The sequence below is a fragment of the Sorex araneus genome, chromosome X (genome assembly GCF_027595985.1).
Source record: "Sorex araneus isolate mSorAra2 chromosome X, mSorAra2.pri, whole genome shotgun sequence".
NCBI lineage: Eukaryota > Metazoa > Chordata > Mammalia > Eulipotyphla > Soricidae > Sorex > Sorex araneus.
In genome coordinates this window covers 274,497,811-274,516,200 of record NC_073313.1, presented here as the reverse complement: position 1 = coordinate 274,516,200, position 18,390 = coordinate 274,497,811, and the positions used below count along the sequence as shown (strand labels likewise).

The 18,390-nt window shown below is 37.2% G+C and overlaps 1 protein-coding gene across 1 annotated transcript in view; it reads right to left on the bottom strand.

The window, feature by feature from the left end:
• The window catches only part of LOC129399889 (igE-binding protein-like), a 111,033-nt gene that overhangs the window by 53,646 nt on the left and 38,997 nt on the right, over positions 1-18,390 (bottom strand). The window contains 1 exon segment of the mRNA XM_055121295.1: positions 2,575-2,738. Within this exon segment, the coding sequence (XP_054977270.1) occupies positions 2,575-2,738 (164 nt within the window).

Below are 18,390 nucleotides of genomic sequence, written 5' to 3'. Positions count from 1 at the left end.
TCCTCTCCTCTCCTCTCCTTTATTAGACTTGTTTTATTGTAGCTTGTATAATTTCTCATTTGGGGGCTCTATCTATGGGTTAGAAATAAATGGTAGAGATTTCTAAGTAAAAGTAATAGAATTACCCTGAGATATAATTTTTCACTTCCCTTTAGCTTTGTTTCAGTTCCTCTTTTTTGTTTGTTTGTTTAACATTAGCTAAAAATGAAAGTAAGAATATTAGAAGCAGATTAAAATGTGTTAAACAATTAAGAGCATATATATGTGGTAACTTTGTTATTATTTTTAAAATAACCCAGTGTTATGCTGCTACACTACGTCCACATGCAACGATCCCTACATCATTATAACAAGGTCCCTCCACCCTACCTTGTTTCTGCCTTATGAGTTCAATTCATTGGATCTGTTGGTTTCATTGTCTCATTATCTATTGGGTATTTTATAATCCTTTGTTACTTTATATACCAAATCTCAGTGAGATCATCTGGTGCTTGCCTTTTTTTTTCTGACTTAGATTTTTTGTTTTTTTGGCTTCCTTCCTTCTTCTTCAAAACAGCTATGGTAGATTGGATCGAGTGCTTCTCATGCCTAAATGGAACCTTTTTAATCTCTTCTACCTTATTCCCGCCAATATTCTCTCATAGAATTTAATTCCTCTCAGCTTTTAAGAGACCATGTGATTGCTTTGAGTTCACCAGGGTCATCAAGATAATATTATTATAGCTGATTTGTAACCTTAATTGTGTATGAAAAAATCTCTTTAATATCAAGATGAGTGCTGACCTAAATGACCAGACCATGGAAATACAAGAGTGATATCTTAAAACTTTTATTTCTAATAAAATGCCTCATGAATGTTATAGTTTCTAATTTTACACAGAGCTTAAAGTTGTTATATTTCAGTCTCACAGCTTCATTTGGAAATATAGTTCTATTATACAAAGTAAAGAATCCGGCATAAAAGATGTTCAATGAATTGTCTCTTATTCATTCCTTGCTCCATCCTAGGTATCTTTCTGATCTTTTCTTTGTTTACTAGTCTTATCATGGTTGAATTTTAGACCTGGGTAAGAATTTAAATTTGATCCTAGACTGAACTATGTGATGGCTCAGTCTCATCTTTTTGGGTTTCTGAGCACTTTGTATGGATCCCCCAAATTACTCAGTCTGGAAATCCCACCCACCCCATCGTTTCTTATCTAATAGATCAAGGGTCCCAGAGAGCCTCAAATTATCAGTGTATATTTCAATTCTGTGTGAATTCTTTGCCAATTTTTGTGAAGGCTGTATGTGATAGGACAGAAATAGCAGGAGCTTCATAATAACTGATACTTTATTGTTATTTCAGTATATTTTGTTGAACTGTATCACTGTCATCCCATTGAACATTGATTTGCTTGAGCGGGTGCCAGTAACGTCTCCATTCATCCTAGTCCTGAGATTTTAGCAGCCTCTCTTTATTGGTTCTTCCCAGCAGTGCTACATTGGAGGCTCTTTCAGGGTAAGGGGAATGAGACCCATCATTGTTACTGTATTTGGCATATCAAGTACACCACACAGAGCCTGCCAGGCTCTACTGTGTGGGCAGGATGCTCTAGGTAACTTGCCAAGTTCTCCAAGAGGGAGCGTAGGCTATAAGAGGTCGTGCAGCCACAAATGTGGCTGTGTGCTTCCAGGAATTTTGTTTTATAGTCTCTGGATGTTGGCTGTTGATGGGATTACATGGCAACAGGGGAAGTTTGTGGATGTGGCTGCTACTGGAAGATGGTGTGATCTGGGTGGAGGAGGCCCAGTCCCAATCCAAGCAGGCTTGGAGATTTCAGCCTCAGGTCCCGCACACCTGGGTTCCTCTGCTAGTTTCTTCATGCATGAGGCTCATTCGAACGTGTGGAGAGACGATATATATATTGTTGAACAATATATATAAGCTTTTGAATCCTAATTTTCTCATCAATGAAAATGTAAATGGTTGTATTTCTTTCGGAGTTGCTTAGGGTTTAAGTAAACAAATGATATTTGGATATACCTGTCCCAGTGTCGAAACTCCTTAAAAACCTTAGAGTTGCTATTGTGACAATGGACAGTTTATTTCCTTGCTTTAAATTGTGAGTTCTTGGTGGGATAGGGATGCAATTTTCCCTTTGTTTTCTAATATATAGTTGAATTCTTGTTTCATTAGGGCAGTGGGCTCCTCAAGTGGTTCTCCACCACTGATTCTCAGCCAATGAAAGGGGTCCTTCAATGTGGATGATGTGCAGCCAGACCTAGCGGTGTCAGAGATACCCAGGCCATAGTTTCTGTGCCTGGGTCTTTGTTTTAGGAAAGGTCTCACAAATGGTTCTGCACCAGTGATTCTTATCGAACTGAGTTGGTGGCAGTGCTGGGGGTCTTCAAAGCCACATCCAGTGATGCTTAGGGGACCATGTGATACAGGAAATTACATCTGGTTTTGTACATGGTATCTATGACCCCTAACACCATGAATTTCCCTAAGCCCTGATTTTATTTTATTTTAATTTTCTAATTTATTTATTTTTAATTAGTGAATCACCGTGAGGGTCGGTCGGTCCTCACCTGTTCAAGACGCGTGAGATGGGGCGGCGCTGGGCTTGATTGGTCGAGGCAGTGGCAAAGTGGGGGAGGATGCAGAGAAGTCCAAGCCGGTAGAAAGCCGATTTGGGGGACAGTTTCTCACAGGTCCGCGAAGCGCAGGGAAGCGTTTCCCGGTCGGTCCTCACCTGTTCAAGACCATGACGTTTGCATTTAAGTGGATCAGCATGGAAAGTATCATGCTAAGTGAAATGAGTCAGAAAGAGAAAGACAGACATAGAAAGATTGCACTCATCTGTGGAATATAGAATAATAGACTATAAGACTAACACCCAAAAATAGTAGAAATAAGTACCAGGAGGTTGTCTCCATGGCTTGGAGGCTGGTCTCTCATTCTGGGCAACTCAGGGAAGAAAACACCAAGTAAAATGTGGTAGGAGGTCATGTGGGGGAAAGATGATGCGGGCTGAATATAGACTAGAGACTGAACACAATGGCCACTCAACACCTTTATTGCAAACCACAACACCTAATCAGAGAGAGAAAAGAAAAGGGAATGCCCTGCCATAGTTGCAGTGTGGGGTGGGGGGAGACGGGACTGGGGAGGGTGGGAGGGATGTTGTGTTTACTGGTGGTGGAGAATGGGCACTGGTGAAGGGATGGGTTATCGAACTTTGTATGGGGGAAACATGAGCACAAAAATGTATAAATCTGTAACTGTACCCTCACGTTGACTCACTAATTAAAAATAAACTATTAAAAAATAACAAACAAACAAACAAACAAACAAAAAATAACAGACAAAAAAAAGCTGCTTCTTGTGACCATACAAACAAAATCATTCAGGAAGGTGAGTGAGGTGGCATATGAGCCGGCATATGAGCCCATCATTCTCTGAAGTTACTCACCACTGAATAAACCTAATTTTCTCACATTGACTCTTATGTAAGTATTGACATTCAAGTTGCAAGCACATGAAAGTTGAGTCCATAACAACAACAACAAAAAAAAAAAGCAGGAAGGATGAGCAGTAGAATATATTTGAGTTTAAAGCCAGTGACTTCTTCTTGGAAAGAAACTCAATAATTCAAACTTCAGTGACTTACTTTGTTCACTTGGATGAGGAATTAGCACAAACACCAATCTCACAATGTAATGAGGCAGAGCTTATTTTGTGACTATCCAGTGGAAAATTAAATTGCAGTCTACCTCGATTGTAAATCAAAATGTTTTTCTTAAACTCATATGTAATAATAAATGCATATTTTCCCCAATTCACTATCATCCCTATAGAATTCACAGATTAAGGAACTAATTTGAAATAATATTTGACTTTCCAAACACTTAATTTCAAGACTTCCCAAAGTGAATGGATCTCTTGTCTAAATAGATTTTTCTAAGCAATAAAGTTTAAACTATTAACAATCTAGAAAAATGGTCCCTAAAGTAAGCAACAAATTTGTTTTAATTTTCAATATAAAATATTGGTATAAATGACATATTTCTAGCGATTATCTTGTAACTACTCTAGTTCTAATAAAGGTGTTAACATGTAATAATCAAAACAGAATGATACTAGAATAAAGATAGGCTCTCTGGTCAGTGCGTCCAAATCAAATACCAGAATAAATTCCCATATTTAAGAACAACTAATTTTTGACAAAAGAGCTGAGAACATAAAATGCAGTAAAGATAGCCTCTTTAAATAGTGTTGGTAAAACTCTATAACCATGTAGCACTGCAGCACTGTCTTCTGTTCATCAATTTGTTCAAGCGGGCACCAGTAACGTCTCTATTGTGAGACTTCTTGTTACTGTTTTTGGCATTTTGAATATGCCACTGGTAGCTTGCCAGGCTCTGATGTGCAGGTGGGATAATCCCGGTAGCTTGCCGGGCTCTCCGAGAGGGATGGAAGAATCGAACCCAGGTAGGCCACATGCAAGGCAAACGCCCTACCTGCTGTGCTATAAATAAAGCTAGATTTGTATCTCACACCTAATACAAAAGACAATTCAAGACGGATCAAAGGCCTTGAGATTCAGTGAGAAACTATAAAATACATGAGAAAAATATAGGCAGAACACTCCAAGATTGGACCTCCAAGGAGTCCTCAATGATATGATGCCACTGACAAAGGCAATGAAATCAAAACCAAACAATTGGGACATCAGATTAAAGACTTTTTGCATGACAAAAGAAATACAAGCTAAAAGTAAGAGACACCAAACTGGATAGGAAAAATAAAATATTCACATTCAACACATCAGATATATGGTTGATATCCAAGATATCCAAGTACTCACAAAAAACCAACTTCCCAAACAATCCAAAAATCTTATAAAAAAAAAGTGGAGAGAGAAAATGAACTGACACTCCTTGGATGAAGACTTGAAGATGGCCAATAGGCACATGCAACAATGCCCATTTTCACTTATCATTAGGGAAATCCAAATCAAGAAAACAACGATTTTGTCTCACCAGTAAGAACAGCATACATAAACAATAATGGTAATAATTTGTGCTGGTGAAGAAGCAGTTGAAAAGGAAGGAATTCTCACTTTTGGTGGTAATGTTGTGTGGTACAAGCTCTGTGGAACAGTATGAAGAGTTCTCAGTAGGCTTAGAGTCAAGCTGCCATGTGACCCAGCAATTTTATCTTTGGGATATTTTTCCCAGAAAATGAAAACATTCATTCAAAACAACATAAGTACAACATTTGTTGCAGCACTTAGTATAATAGCCAAGATATAGAATCAGCCTAATTGGTTCAGATGAGTGGATTATGAAGATGCAGCATATATGCCCAATGGAATACTAAACAGCTGCAAGGAATGATGAAATCATGTCATTTGCTGCTACCTGGACAGAACTGGAAGACATCATGTTGAGTGAAGTAAGCAGAAAAATAAGGAAAAACACAGGATGACCTCACTTATTTGTGGTACATAGAATAACTGGCTGGTAGAATGCAGGTAGTAAAGGGAGGATGCCTACATAAACTTTATAAGGAGGAGAATAATTGTAAAAGAAAGAAATCAAAAGGGGAAAGAAGAAGATGAGAAAGGAAAATAATGGGTGCCAACAACCTAAAAGAAAAGCATTATTGCTATTTAATTAAGTAAAATTAAGGAGAAAAATTTGAAAATATTTTTAAAGTGACCCAACTAATATAGATCATAAGAGAATTTGTGCTCATTTCTCACCCAAGGAAACCATGATCTTTTATTCTGTATTATATTTTTTCCTCAAGATATCACATAAAGAAAAATTGCTTTATGCCTTTTCCAGGCTATCCTAGTTCTATACCTGGATGCCTTTTTACTTATCATAATAAATTATAATTTATAAATAATTTATCAGTTGGTATATTGAAATCAGCATAAAATTCAGAGTCAGATTTAGTTTCAAAACCCCTAAATATCTCTACTTATCTTTAAAATGCAAGGAGGGTATTTAAATGTTAATAATATATTTAACAGTTTTGATTGCAGTAGATAATAATAAAATTATATTATTCACTCTACAAATATTGATTTAAGATCTACTGTACATAAGCTCTATTAAAGAAAATTCAATGATAGTCACAATAAAGAACAAAGAAGAAAAAAATTCCTGCTGAGTGCTTACACTATCAGTGAAGGAGTCAGATAATAGGTCAATGAACAGACAGTTGGATTTAGGTAGAGAAAGCTTGATGAAGAAAATTAAAGCAATGTAAGAGTTAGAGATAGTGAATGTATATATTCATTAACCACATAAAGGTCACTGAACTAAATAATGTTAAAACTAAGATAAATCCCAAATCCACAGTTTTCTTTTCCTTTATGTTTTATTATTATTTTTTATTGAGTCACTGTGAGATACAGAGCTCGAAGCTGATCATTGTCGGGTTTCAGTCATACATACATACATTTCAGACATACATACATTACAACACCCATCCCTCCACCAGTGTACATTTTCCACCACCGATGACCCCAGTTTCCCTCCCCACCACCCTCCTTGCAGCTTGTATCTCTCTGTCTCTCTCTCTCCCTCTCCCCCCACCCCACTTTCTTTCTCTCTGTCTGGCTCTCCCCTTGGAGGCATTATGATTTGCAATACAGGTACCGAGAGGTTATCATGTTTTTCCCTCTACCTGTTTTCAGTAGCAGTTCTTAACCAGAGTGATCATGTCCAACTATCTTTGACATAGTTGTCCCTTCTCAATGTCAGCTGCCTTCTCTCCCATCATTTGAGGTAGGCTTCTATAAACTAATCCTCCTGACCCTTGTTTTTACTGTCCTTGGGTACTGGTCTCATATTATGGTTTTTTTTTCATATCCCACAAATGAATCCAATCATTCTATGTCTATCCTTCTCCTTCTGAATCATTTCAGTATGGTTTCCTTCATTGCAATTTGCCATAATGTGGATGAACTAGAGGTTGTCATTCTGAGTGAAATCAGTCATAAGGAATGAGATACAGAAAGATATGTCCAGACGTAAGATTTAAAGATGTACGATATCAAGATACATAGTAAGGATAGTAAGTATGATAGTAAATACTACACACATGTAGTATTTAAAGATACATAGTAACTATACATAGTAAAGAATTTAAAGATTATTATCTTCACAATATGGAATAGAGGATTGAAAAGCAAAAAAACTGGAGAAATGCTTCACAGAACTGAATTTAAGTAGGGCCGTGGTAAAAGACAGGGGTGTGTGGGACCGTGGTGGAGAGAAGCAATGGGTATGATGTTGTAATGGTGTACACTTTAAACCAACATTGATAGTATTGTAGACTATAGTACCTCAAAAATTATTTTAAATAAGAAAATTTTAAATGCATACAAGTGGGACAGTCTATTTTGTACAGATCATTTTTCTTATTTGGGGGGGGTGTCACACCCAGCAATGCACAGGGGTTTCTCCTGGCTCTGCAGTCAGGAATTACTCCTGGCAGTGCTCAGGGGACCATATGGGATGCTGGGAATCGGACACAGGTCAGCCACATGCAATACAAATGCAAATGCCTACCCGCTGTGCTATCATTCCAGCCCCTAGATTATTTTCCTTAACTGCTTAAAATCATTAATCAAGAAGATAAATCAAGACCACAATCATGTACCATCTTTGGTGTTTTAGGGTTGATATAAAAACAAACAAAAAAATATAAAATGTTGACAGTGACATAAACAGAACTCTGGTACACTGTCTGTATAAATGGAAAATAATACAATTTGTATGTAAAAGTGGAATTTCCTGGAAAACATAAATAGAAACGCCAAACTATCTATCAATTCCAGTCCTAAATATGAAGTTTTAAATGCAAAACAATTAAAACCAGGAGCCCCAAAAGATATTTTCACATCCATTTTAAAGGCAGCATAAGAATAGAATAATCCACTGTTCCTTGACAGATTTTATAAACACAATATGATATATACAAACAATGTAATTTTATTCAGTCCTGGAAAGGAAGGGCACCGGATTATGTACCACATGGGTGACACGTAATCACCCAAGTGAGGACATTACAGTTTGATGGAGTAATCCAGAGTTAGAAAGACAAAACTTTGTGACTCCACTCTGAGGAATCTCGAGTTGTCAAATCCACAGAACAGAGAGTAGAATGAGTGTTGTCAGGAGCTGGAGCTATTAATTAAGTTTCAATTTTGCAAGATTCAAAAAACTCTAGAAGTAGTGACACATTATTATATTGAATATCCCTCAACCATGTCCTAAGAAATAATAAAGGCAGGAAGGTATATTGTGTGTTTTTCCCCAAAAAATAGATAAAAAGTTAATGGCTGTTTTCAAAAAGCTTTTACTGTAGAGTGAAGATTCTGAATTGAGGGATCCATACATACAAACTGTAAGATGTAACACCACCTGTTCATCATACCTGGAGAACTATTCACCGGTTCTTGAGAGAATAGAGGAAATGAGATCAGCTTTCCTAGGAGGAAAGCTGAAGACTTGGGTAATAAAATTACAATAAATTTATCAAAAGGCTACCACTTTGTGTTAGGCATCTCATACCCATTGTCCTACTAAATTTCTCACTAGCAAATAGGTGTTTATTATTCCTATTTAACCTGTAAGGGGACTGAAACTCAGAGTGTTTGGTAACTTCAATGAGAAGACCTGACAATCCATGTTCAAAATCAAGGTTTTGAAATTAAGCTTTTTATTATTTCTCAAGACTATTTGATATACATAAATGTTCAGAGAATTTTGTCTAGAGATCTAACATCAACTCCTTGTGTAAGGAGAAATCTCACATCTGGCCTTACCACACATTCCATTACTCTTAATAGGCAGTGACATTGAAAAATATTTTCCTAAAATACTTAACTCTAGCCATCTAGACAAGCCGATTACTACTAGATCCCAAAGGTTTTTTTCACAATCTTTAGAATTTTTTTTTATGGTAACTGTGAAAAAGGCAAGAAGGTGGAACATATCTATTGAGCAGAAACAGAAATTCATACTGGTGACATGAATGCCTGAGAATTCATAGCAGATAAGTGAGCTAAACAAGAATTTGAAAGACGGGTTTTTTGAGTCTACATTCATTGTGCTTTCCATTGCCATTTCCATTAAACTTTGCCCACGTGAGCAAAAAATAAAAGAAAAAAAATCAAGTAAAGCAATTACTTTTAAAATTATATTATTGAATCATCATGAATTGCAAATTTATTTATAACTAATTTCAAACATACAATGTTCCAACACCAATCCCTCACCAGTGCTCAGTGCTCTCCACCAATGTCCTCAGTTTTCCTCCCAACCCCCCAGACTGCCTTCATGGCAGAACCTTTTTCTTTTCTATTTTCCTTTTTGTTTTCTTTTTCAGGCACTGTGGTTTACAATACTGCTATACATAGGTATCATGCATATCCTTTTACTATCTTTCAGTACCAGCCCTCATGCAGACTGACCACTTATCTCTATCACTGTCATACTGGGTCTCTTCCTTGACCTATCCCCACTACCCTGGAAGTGGCAATCTTCCTATTAAGGATCAGTTTTCCTACTGTTCTTCATTTCTATTGCTTTTTGGAAATAGTTATTCCCCTACTACGCTTCTTTTGTGTGTTGCATATGAGTGATATACTTCTGTCTTTCTCTTTCCCTCTAACTCATTTTACTCAGCATGATAATCTGCATATCATCAATATAGCAGAAAATTACATGACTGCATCTTTTCTTATGGCCTACAAGTAGCTTTCCATTGCTTATATGTACCATAGCTTCTTTATTCAGTCATCTGTTCTTGGGCACTTGGGTTGTTTCCAGGTTTGGGTATTGTGAATTGTGTGGCAATCAACATAAAAGTGCAGATGTCTTTTCTGGATTGTGGATTGTTTGGGTTTTTTTTTAACATTTGGGGTATATTCTCAGGGCTGGAATTATTGGTTCATATCACTGTATCACTGTCATTCCATTGCTCATCGATTTGCTCCAGCAGGCACCAGTAATGTCTCCATTGTGAGACTTGTTACTGTTTTTGGCATATTGAATATGCCACGGGTAGCTTGCCAGGCTCTGCCAGGTGGGCGAGATACTCTCGGTAGCTCTGTCAGTGGACGGGATACTCTCTGTAGCTTGCCAGGCTCTCCGAGAGGGACAAAGGAATCAAACCCGGGTCAGCCACGTGCAAGACAAACTCCCTAACTGCTGTGCTATTGCTCCAGCCCCATTGGTTCATACAAGAAACTCAATTTCTAGTTTTTTGAGAAATGCCCATACTGTCTTCCAAAAAGACTAGACAGTTGACATTCCCACCTGCTGTGAATGAGGGTCCCTTTTCTCCATGTCCATGTCAACATTGGTTGGTGAGTTGTTTTGTTTTATATTTGTTTTTGATGAGTGTCAGTCTCTGTGGTGTGAGATAATCTCTCATTTTAATTTGAACTTCCATGATGATTAGAAATATAGGACTTCTTAAATATGGCTTTGGCCATTTATATTTCTTGTTTGAAGAAGTTTCTGTTTCTTGAAATTTCTGTTCATTTTTTGTTGCAACTTTTCTATGGAGTTCATTTTTTTGTGTGTAGGGTCCTACCAGTGCTTTTTATATCTAATATATTAACACTTTATTGGATGAGTTGAAGGAAAATAATTTGTTCCAGACTGTGAGCTGTCTTTGTTTTATGGTCATTTCCTTTCAGGTTCAGAAGTTTCTTAATCTTATGAAGTCCTATTTGTCTATTTGCTTCTACTCACTTAATCAATGTTTCACCCTTAAAGATGCCTCTAGCTTCAATGTTATTGAGAGTTCTGCCTATATTTTCTTCTATGTAGCATGAGTGTTCAGGCATGATATTGAAGTCTTTAGTCCATTTTGATTTGACTTTTATGCATTGGATTAGAACGAGGTCTAATTTTTTTTTTTGGCATGTGACTGACCAGTTTTCCCAACAACAAGGTTGAAGAGGCTTTCCATGTCCTACTTAATACTTTTGCTCCTTTAGTGAAGATGAACTAACTCTATACCTGAGAGTCTATCTCAGGATATTAAACTCTATTCTGTTAATCTGTAGGTCTGTCTTTATTCCTGTATCAGGCTGTTTTAATTACTAGTGCTTTATAGTACAGTTTGAAATTATGGTTTAGACTTGTTGGATAGCAATATGGACAATCCTAAAAAAATCTAGGAATTGATTTCCACTTGACTCAGCAACTCCACTTCTCCAAATATACTCCAAGGGTCCAAAACAAAATGGAAAATAGGCATTTACACCCCTATGTTGCAGCACTATCCACATGGTCAAAATCTCTTGCAGGTAGGGAAGAATTTTGTTTGTCATTTTAATTTCGTTTGTATGGATATATCTATTCAGGAATTCCATGTCATTATGGTTCAGCATTGGGGAGTCATGTGAGTCCAAGAATTTATACATTTCCTCTAGATTCGCTTGTTTCATGATATAAACATTCTTAAGGTAATCTCTGATAGTCTTTTGAATTTCTGCTGTGACATCCCCTTTTCATTTCTGATTCAGTTGATTAGGTTTCTCTCTCTGAGTCTTGCTAATGTTTTATTGATCTTGTTTATTTTTAAAGCACCAGCTCTTGGTTTCACTAATCTTTTTAACTGATTTTTTGCTTTTTTTTTGATTCCAGTTTATTAACTTCTGCTGTAAATTATTTCCTTCCTCCTGCCTGCATAAGCTTCTTTTGTTATTTGTTTTTCAGTTTCTTAAGCTGTGAAGTTGGTTATTTATGTGTTTTTTTTCTTTCTTCCTGGTGAATATTTACATAGCTATGAACTTTCCTCTTAACTTTGCTTTTGCCATGTCCCAAAAATTCTGGCAGCATATGTCCTTATTTTCATTTGTTTCCAGAAATCTTTATTTCTTATCTGATTTCCAACCTGTTTCTTTTGTTGTTCAATAGTGAGCTGTTTAATTTGCAGGTTTTGAGTTGTCTCTTTTTGCTGTGGTTAACATATATTTTCAGTGCATGATGAGAAGATACTCGATGCTATTTCTCTCCTCATGATTTTATGAAGGTATGTTTTGTGTCCTACCATGTGGTCTTTCTTGGACAATGTCCTACGTACATTGGAGAAGAATGTGTATTCAGCTTTTGAGGAATTAAAACCCCTATATATGACGTCTAAGTCCTTCTCTTCCATTTCTTCTTTTAAATTCAATATTTCCTTGCTGAGTTTTAGTCTAGCAGATCTATCAAGTGGTGATAGAACAATGTTGAAGTCTCCAACTACTATTGTGTTGCTATTGATGTCTTCCTTCAAGTATATTAGCAGTTGTTTTAATCTTTTTGCTGGTTCTTCATTAGGTGCATAACTCTTTTGGAGTGTGATTTCTTCCCAATGTACGTATGCCTTTTTCATTTCAAAATGTTCGTCGCTGTTTCTAATAACTTTTTGAAGCACAAAGTCGATGTCTGATACAAGTATAACTACCCTGGTCTTTTTATGGGTTGCTTTTATTTGTGTGCTTCAAATATTGTTTTCCAACCTCCTTCTTTGATTCTTTGTCTACCCATACTGTTCAAGTGTGTTTCTTGTAGGCAGCTAAAGGTTGGATTCAATTTTCTAATCCATTATGTCTCTCTATGTCTCTTGACTGGTGTGTTAACATCATTGACATTGAGTAAAATTATTATCATAGAATTTTTTGCCATTTTTTTTTGTAGAAGTTTGGAGTGTTTTTGAGGTTTTTCTTGTCCAAAAGTAGCTTCTTCGGCCCTTATAAAATTGTATTTGAGACTGTAAAGTTCCTGAGCTGTTCTTTATCTGTCAAGTTCTGTATCATTTCCCTCAAGTCTGAATAGAAGTCCGACTGGGTAAAGTATTTTTAGTTAGGCATTTATTTCATTGATGTTTTTGGGTTTTTGTTGACTTTGGACTGAGCTATCAGGGTGAGCCCATGTAGACTGTACTGTACAATGTGAAGAAACATAGGGACCCATGAAAATGGGCAAGATTTCACGTGTGTCCTGACTGGTTTGGATGAAGCTGAACATCTTTTTCCTTTAATCTGCTTTCAGTAAATAATTTCATAAATTTCAGTATAAGAGTCAGTTTTTCCTTCTCTCACAGAAGCCCAGCCTGATCTTTGACATGTAGATTCTGGGCTCTGGCCCAACCTAGTTTTTGGGATGCAAACCTCAAATGCTTGCCCAGTTGTCTTTGGGATGTAGATTTCAGGTGTCCGCCCAGCCTTGTCTTTAAGATGTACTTGTAGCCCAAGAAAGGTTTCAGTTTGGGTCTTGTATCTTCTTTCCGGAGGCCAAAATTACTGGACTGCAGACACAAGGAAACAATGCATGTTTTGCTGCCTTAATGTTTTTTCTGTAACTTCTTTTGATTACATCACTGTATTGAGCTTTTTAAAGGTACCATGATGAATAAAAGGAGATTTCGGGGCTCTCTACCTTTGTCACAGGTCTGAGAGAGCCTGGGCCTTCCATGACATAAATTTCTTTTGCATTCCTTGTCTCAGCAGCCTCCAACTGAACAAATATTCATGCAACAGTTTCATTTTTTTTTGGTGGGATATGTTACTGTATACCACCATGTGTTCGTGCCTGCAGAGTCTTATTTGATAAATCTGCTATAAAGGTTAAGGACCATCCTTTGTATGAAATTTTCTTCATTGATCTTGCTGTTTTTGGTACTATCTATGGCTTTCATCCTGATTTAAGATGTGTTTTGGAAGTGTTTTTATATGAGTCTCTTTTAGCCCTTTTGGCTTCTTGAATCTATGTGAATCATTCTTAAATTCTGGAAATTGCTTAGTGATGATTTATTTGACTATTGCACCTTTGTTGACATTACCTTCTTGGTCCTTTGGGAGCCAGGTGATTCTTAAGTTGTTCTTCCTGAATTCAACCCAGAGTTATCCTGTTTATTCATTTATTTTATGCCTTTTTTCCATCTTCTGCTGTTGTCTGGAGGTTTTCTGCATCTCACCTTGGAGGCCATTGATTCTGTCCTCAGCTGCTATTACCCTAGTGCTATGGCCTTCTGCTGAATATTTTTTAATTTTTAATTTTAATTTTTATTGAGTGAGTTACAAAACTGGTCATGGTAGAGTTTCAGTCATACAGTGTGCCAACACCCATCCCTCCAGTGTACAGTGTATGTTTTCCAGCACCAATACCAATGTCTTCAGTTTCCCTCCTGCCACCCTTCCCCAGCCTGTCTTTATAGCAAGAACTCTCTCTCTCTCTCTGTGGGGGGTGAGTATGTCTCTGTGTCTCTGTGTCCTCTGTGTCTCTGTCTGTCTCTCTGTCTCTTTCTCTCTCTCTCTCTCTCTCTCTCTCTCTGGAAGGGGGTGTGGGTATGTCTCTGTGTCTCTGTGCCCTCTGTGTCTCTGTCTGTCATCTGTCTCTCTCTCTCTCTCTCTCTCTCTCCTCTCAGGGACATTATGGTTTGTAATTCAGGTACTGAATGATGATCATGTTTATTCCTTTACACTAATCTGGAGCAATAGAACAGCAGGTAGGGTGTTTGCTTTGCATGCAGCCGATCTGGATTCAATTCCTCTGCCCCACTCAGCAGAGCCTGGCAAGCTCCCCATGGTGTATTCGATATGCCAAAAACAACAAGTCTCACAATGGAGACATTACTGGTGCATGCTCAAGCAAATTGATGAACAACGAGATGACAGTGACAGTGACAGATCTAATTCCTTTACACACTTTGAGCATGCAGTTCTTATCCAGAGTGATCATTTCCAACTACCTTTGCCATGGTAGTCCCTGTTACTTTCTCCCCAAGCATTTGAGATAGACTTCTAACCATGGATCAATCTTCCTGATCCTTGTTCCTACTGTCCTTGGGTATTGGTCGTGCATTGTGGTTTTTTTTTTCATATCGCACAAATGAGCCCAATCATTCTATGTCAATCCCTCTCCTTCTGACTCATTTTACTCAGCATGATATTTTCCATGTCCATCCACTTATAAGCAAATTTCATAACTTCATTTTTCCTAACAGCTGCATAGTATTCATTTTGTAGATGTACCATAATTTCTTTAACCAGTTATTTGTTCTCAGGTGCTTGGATTGTTTCCAGATTCTAGTTATTGTGAATAGTGCTGCAATGAACATAGAAGTGTAGATAGCATTTCTGCTGTGTGTTTTGGGATCCCCAGGTTATATTCCCAGAAGTAGTATTACTGGGTCATATGAAAGCTCAATTTTTAGGTTTTTGAGAAATGCAATCTTAGAAATTCTTATCAATGATTTCTCTAACTACTGTTTATCACATTTGCCTTCCTTTTATTCAGGTACTCTGATGATTTTTATATTGCTCCTCTTGAACTTATCCCGTAGTATTCTAGTATGCTATTCATTTTTTCTACTATTTTTTCATTTTCTGCTATTTGCTAAAAGTTTCCTACTGCTCCTTCTCTTGGAGTGCCTCAATATTTTGATTAACTTCTTTTATTCTGCTGTTCAAAATTTCTATTGACTTTTTTTTATATCATCAACGATGTTCTTCATTTCTGTCCTTTCTGACTGTAGCTGTTTTTTAGTTCAACTCTCATACTTTCTTGTGCTTTGCTGACTACCTGTGCTATTTTTTCTTTGAACATATTGAACATCCTCATCATAGTGTCACTAAAGACACTGAGTATTTACTGATGTTTATGCCTTGGTAATATTGTTTTCACTCACTGAGTTTGGTGGGTTTCTATGTGTTTTTCCCATTGTTTTTTAGCTATTTCTACTGTGCTGAGAGTGTCTATGTAGTTAACCGCCTTGGAAGATGATGAGGGACTAAGTTACAGGTTGCTCTTTGTCTTCCCTACCCAATCTCAAAGAAGAATAATTGTGAACAACATAAAATTTGTTGAATACATCTGTGAAGAAGCTGCATAAGCAGCCATGCACTTCAGGAGCTGTGGTGTATACCCTTACTATGGCACATTTCGGGCATGTAGTAGCTGGGATCCATGTGGGAGAAGGGGCGCTGCCTTCTATTTGAGTTCTGCCTCCCATTCAGAAAAGACCCAGTGGTGTCTGCCAAAAGCAAACCTCACCTGGAATGATGGAGCAGTTTGCAGGTCTTACTTTATCTCTATTTTATTTTATTGCACTCTAATTTTTTCAAATTAAAGCACCATGGCTTACTAAGTTGTTTGTAGTTTTAGACATACAATATTGCTGCCACTGATCCCACCATCAATGTCAACTTCCCTCCTTTCTTCCCCAATGTACTTTTAAATTCCACTGGTCTTTGCCCAGATTTGTATTGTGTTATCATATCTTTGTCCATAAAAACATTGGAGCAGTTTTGATAGATGCCATACATTTTAATTGTTTATTGCTATACAAATGATCACTAATTTAGTGAGATGGTAACCTATTATCTCATAATTCTGTAATTTCTAAATCTAACACAGGCCTTAGTGGACAAAAGCCAAGATGAAAATAGAAATATATTCTTTATTGTATTATTGAATCATTCTTTATTGTATTCCTAGAAATGTATTATTGGTAAATCTTAGTTGCTTTGCCTGGAGTCCTGAGCTCTGGCCCAGGTTCTCCTCTACCTATTTGACATATTTGAGGTTGTGGAGAGGACAAGTTTGACTTGTGAAAAAATGAAGCATCTTTAGTCTATAAGTTCAAGGACAATGTCCAAGAATTGGCTAGACGATTTAAAATGGAAACTTAAGTCAGGTTGTGGGCAGAGTTGAATTTACAATTTGAGGAGAGGGGAAGTGAACTACACCCAGCAGTTCTCACAGGTCACTCCTGGGTCTGAGCTCAGGAATTACTCCTAGCGTGGCTCAGAGGTCTATATGGGATGCTGAGGATCAAACCTGGTTCAGCCACATGCAAAGCCAGTACCTTACCTGCTGATCTACTTCTCTAGCCCCAAATTTACAAATTTAAAATGTTTGTAAATATGGAATGTAGAACTTCATTTCTATCCTCCTTTGTCCCTTGATAATGTTAGAAGAGAGAGCTCGCCTCTCAAAGTATCTCCCTCTGAGTTTATTTATTTATTCATTTATGGTTTTAGAGACATACTAATGTCTCTAAAAGTAGAGACATACTGGTGATACTCAGGCTCACTCCCATTGAGGCTCAGAGAGCCAAATGCAACACTGGTGACAAAACTGGAATCAGCCACATGCAATGTAACAGCCTTAACACTATGTCTCTGATTCCTGAGTTCCCTTATTTAACTGAACCATCAATAGATAGTTTTCATGACTAATTTTGAAAAAGACAGCAAACCAACAAAACTCACAAATACACCAGTCATTTTGGCTAAAAACTCTGGGTCCTCCCTGGTATGTGAGAGAGGGTCAGGGGACAGCAGGTCAATTCCCCACCCATCAAAGCCCCAGCAGCTGTACCAACACCCCACAGGCTCTGTCATATAATGCCCAACTTCACTGCTCAATGCTTATTCTCAGATGAGATCCCAAGTCTAGAAAACTCCAAGGTACACCTTTGGCTAAAAACTCTGGGACCTCCTTAGAGTGGGAACGAGCAACCTCCCCCAACATCCCACAACATCTGCCATATAAATGGCCCAGCTTCACAGCCTAACCAAGCCCTAGCACATCGTTATATTATTTAACAGCAATCACTTCCATTTGTTTGGGTGACAGGCTAGGATTTTTATCTTTGTTTTTTTGTAAAAGTACAAATCCACATCATCTAGAAAGGAGAAAGTAAGTCAAATACTAACAGAAAAATCTATTCCTATATAACCAGATAACAGACAAATACTGAAAAATATTAACAAGTTTCTAGGATTTAAAAATATAATATTTGAACTGAAATAAGAAGTTGTAAAATAAGTACCCATATACCAAGCATAAAACTAAAGTGTCTCCATAAACTGAAAGTGAGCAATGAAAGAGAACAAAATTCAATGTGTTGAAAATAATTGGTTGCCTTGTGCTTTCAGGTATGTCCTTAGCAATCTATTAAGTGTTTGAGCAATGTAGCAAGATCTAGGAAGCTTAATTGAAGAAAATTAGCTTTTAAAAGGCTCAGATCTGCCAAAGGATCCTGCTGACAGAAGGTTAACTACCCTTCCAGATGCAGCTGTCTCAGTGGGTTCAAAAGGTAATCAGAGTGGAGCCACGTATGAGAATGTCACAGAAAACTGACATCCATAAATTCAAGACAGAGATTAAAATGGCTAACTCCTTGGTCCTAATGAGTCTGCCAATAGAGGTAGATTGCTTTTAGAAGAGAATAGCCATTTGATATATTTTCTCCAAATAAGCCCACACTCTCAATGTTGTAATTAATAGCTCTTTTAGAGTTTTAAAAAGTATTTTGAATTAGGCAATCATTTTTTGTTTTTGTTCAATTTGAAAACATCTTTTTGAATACCA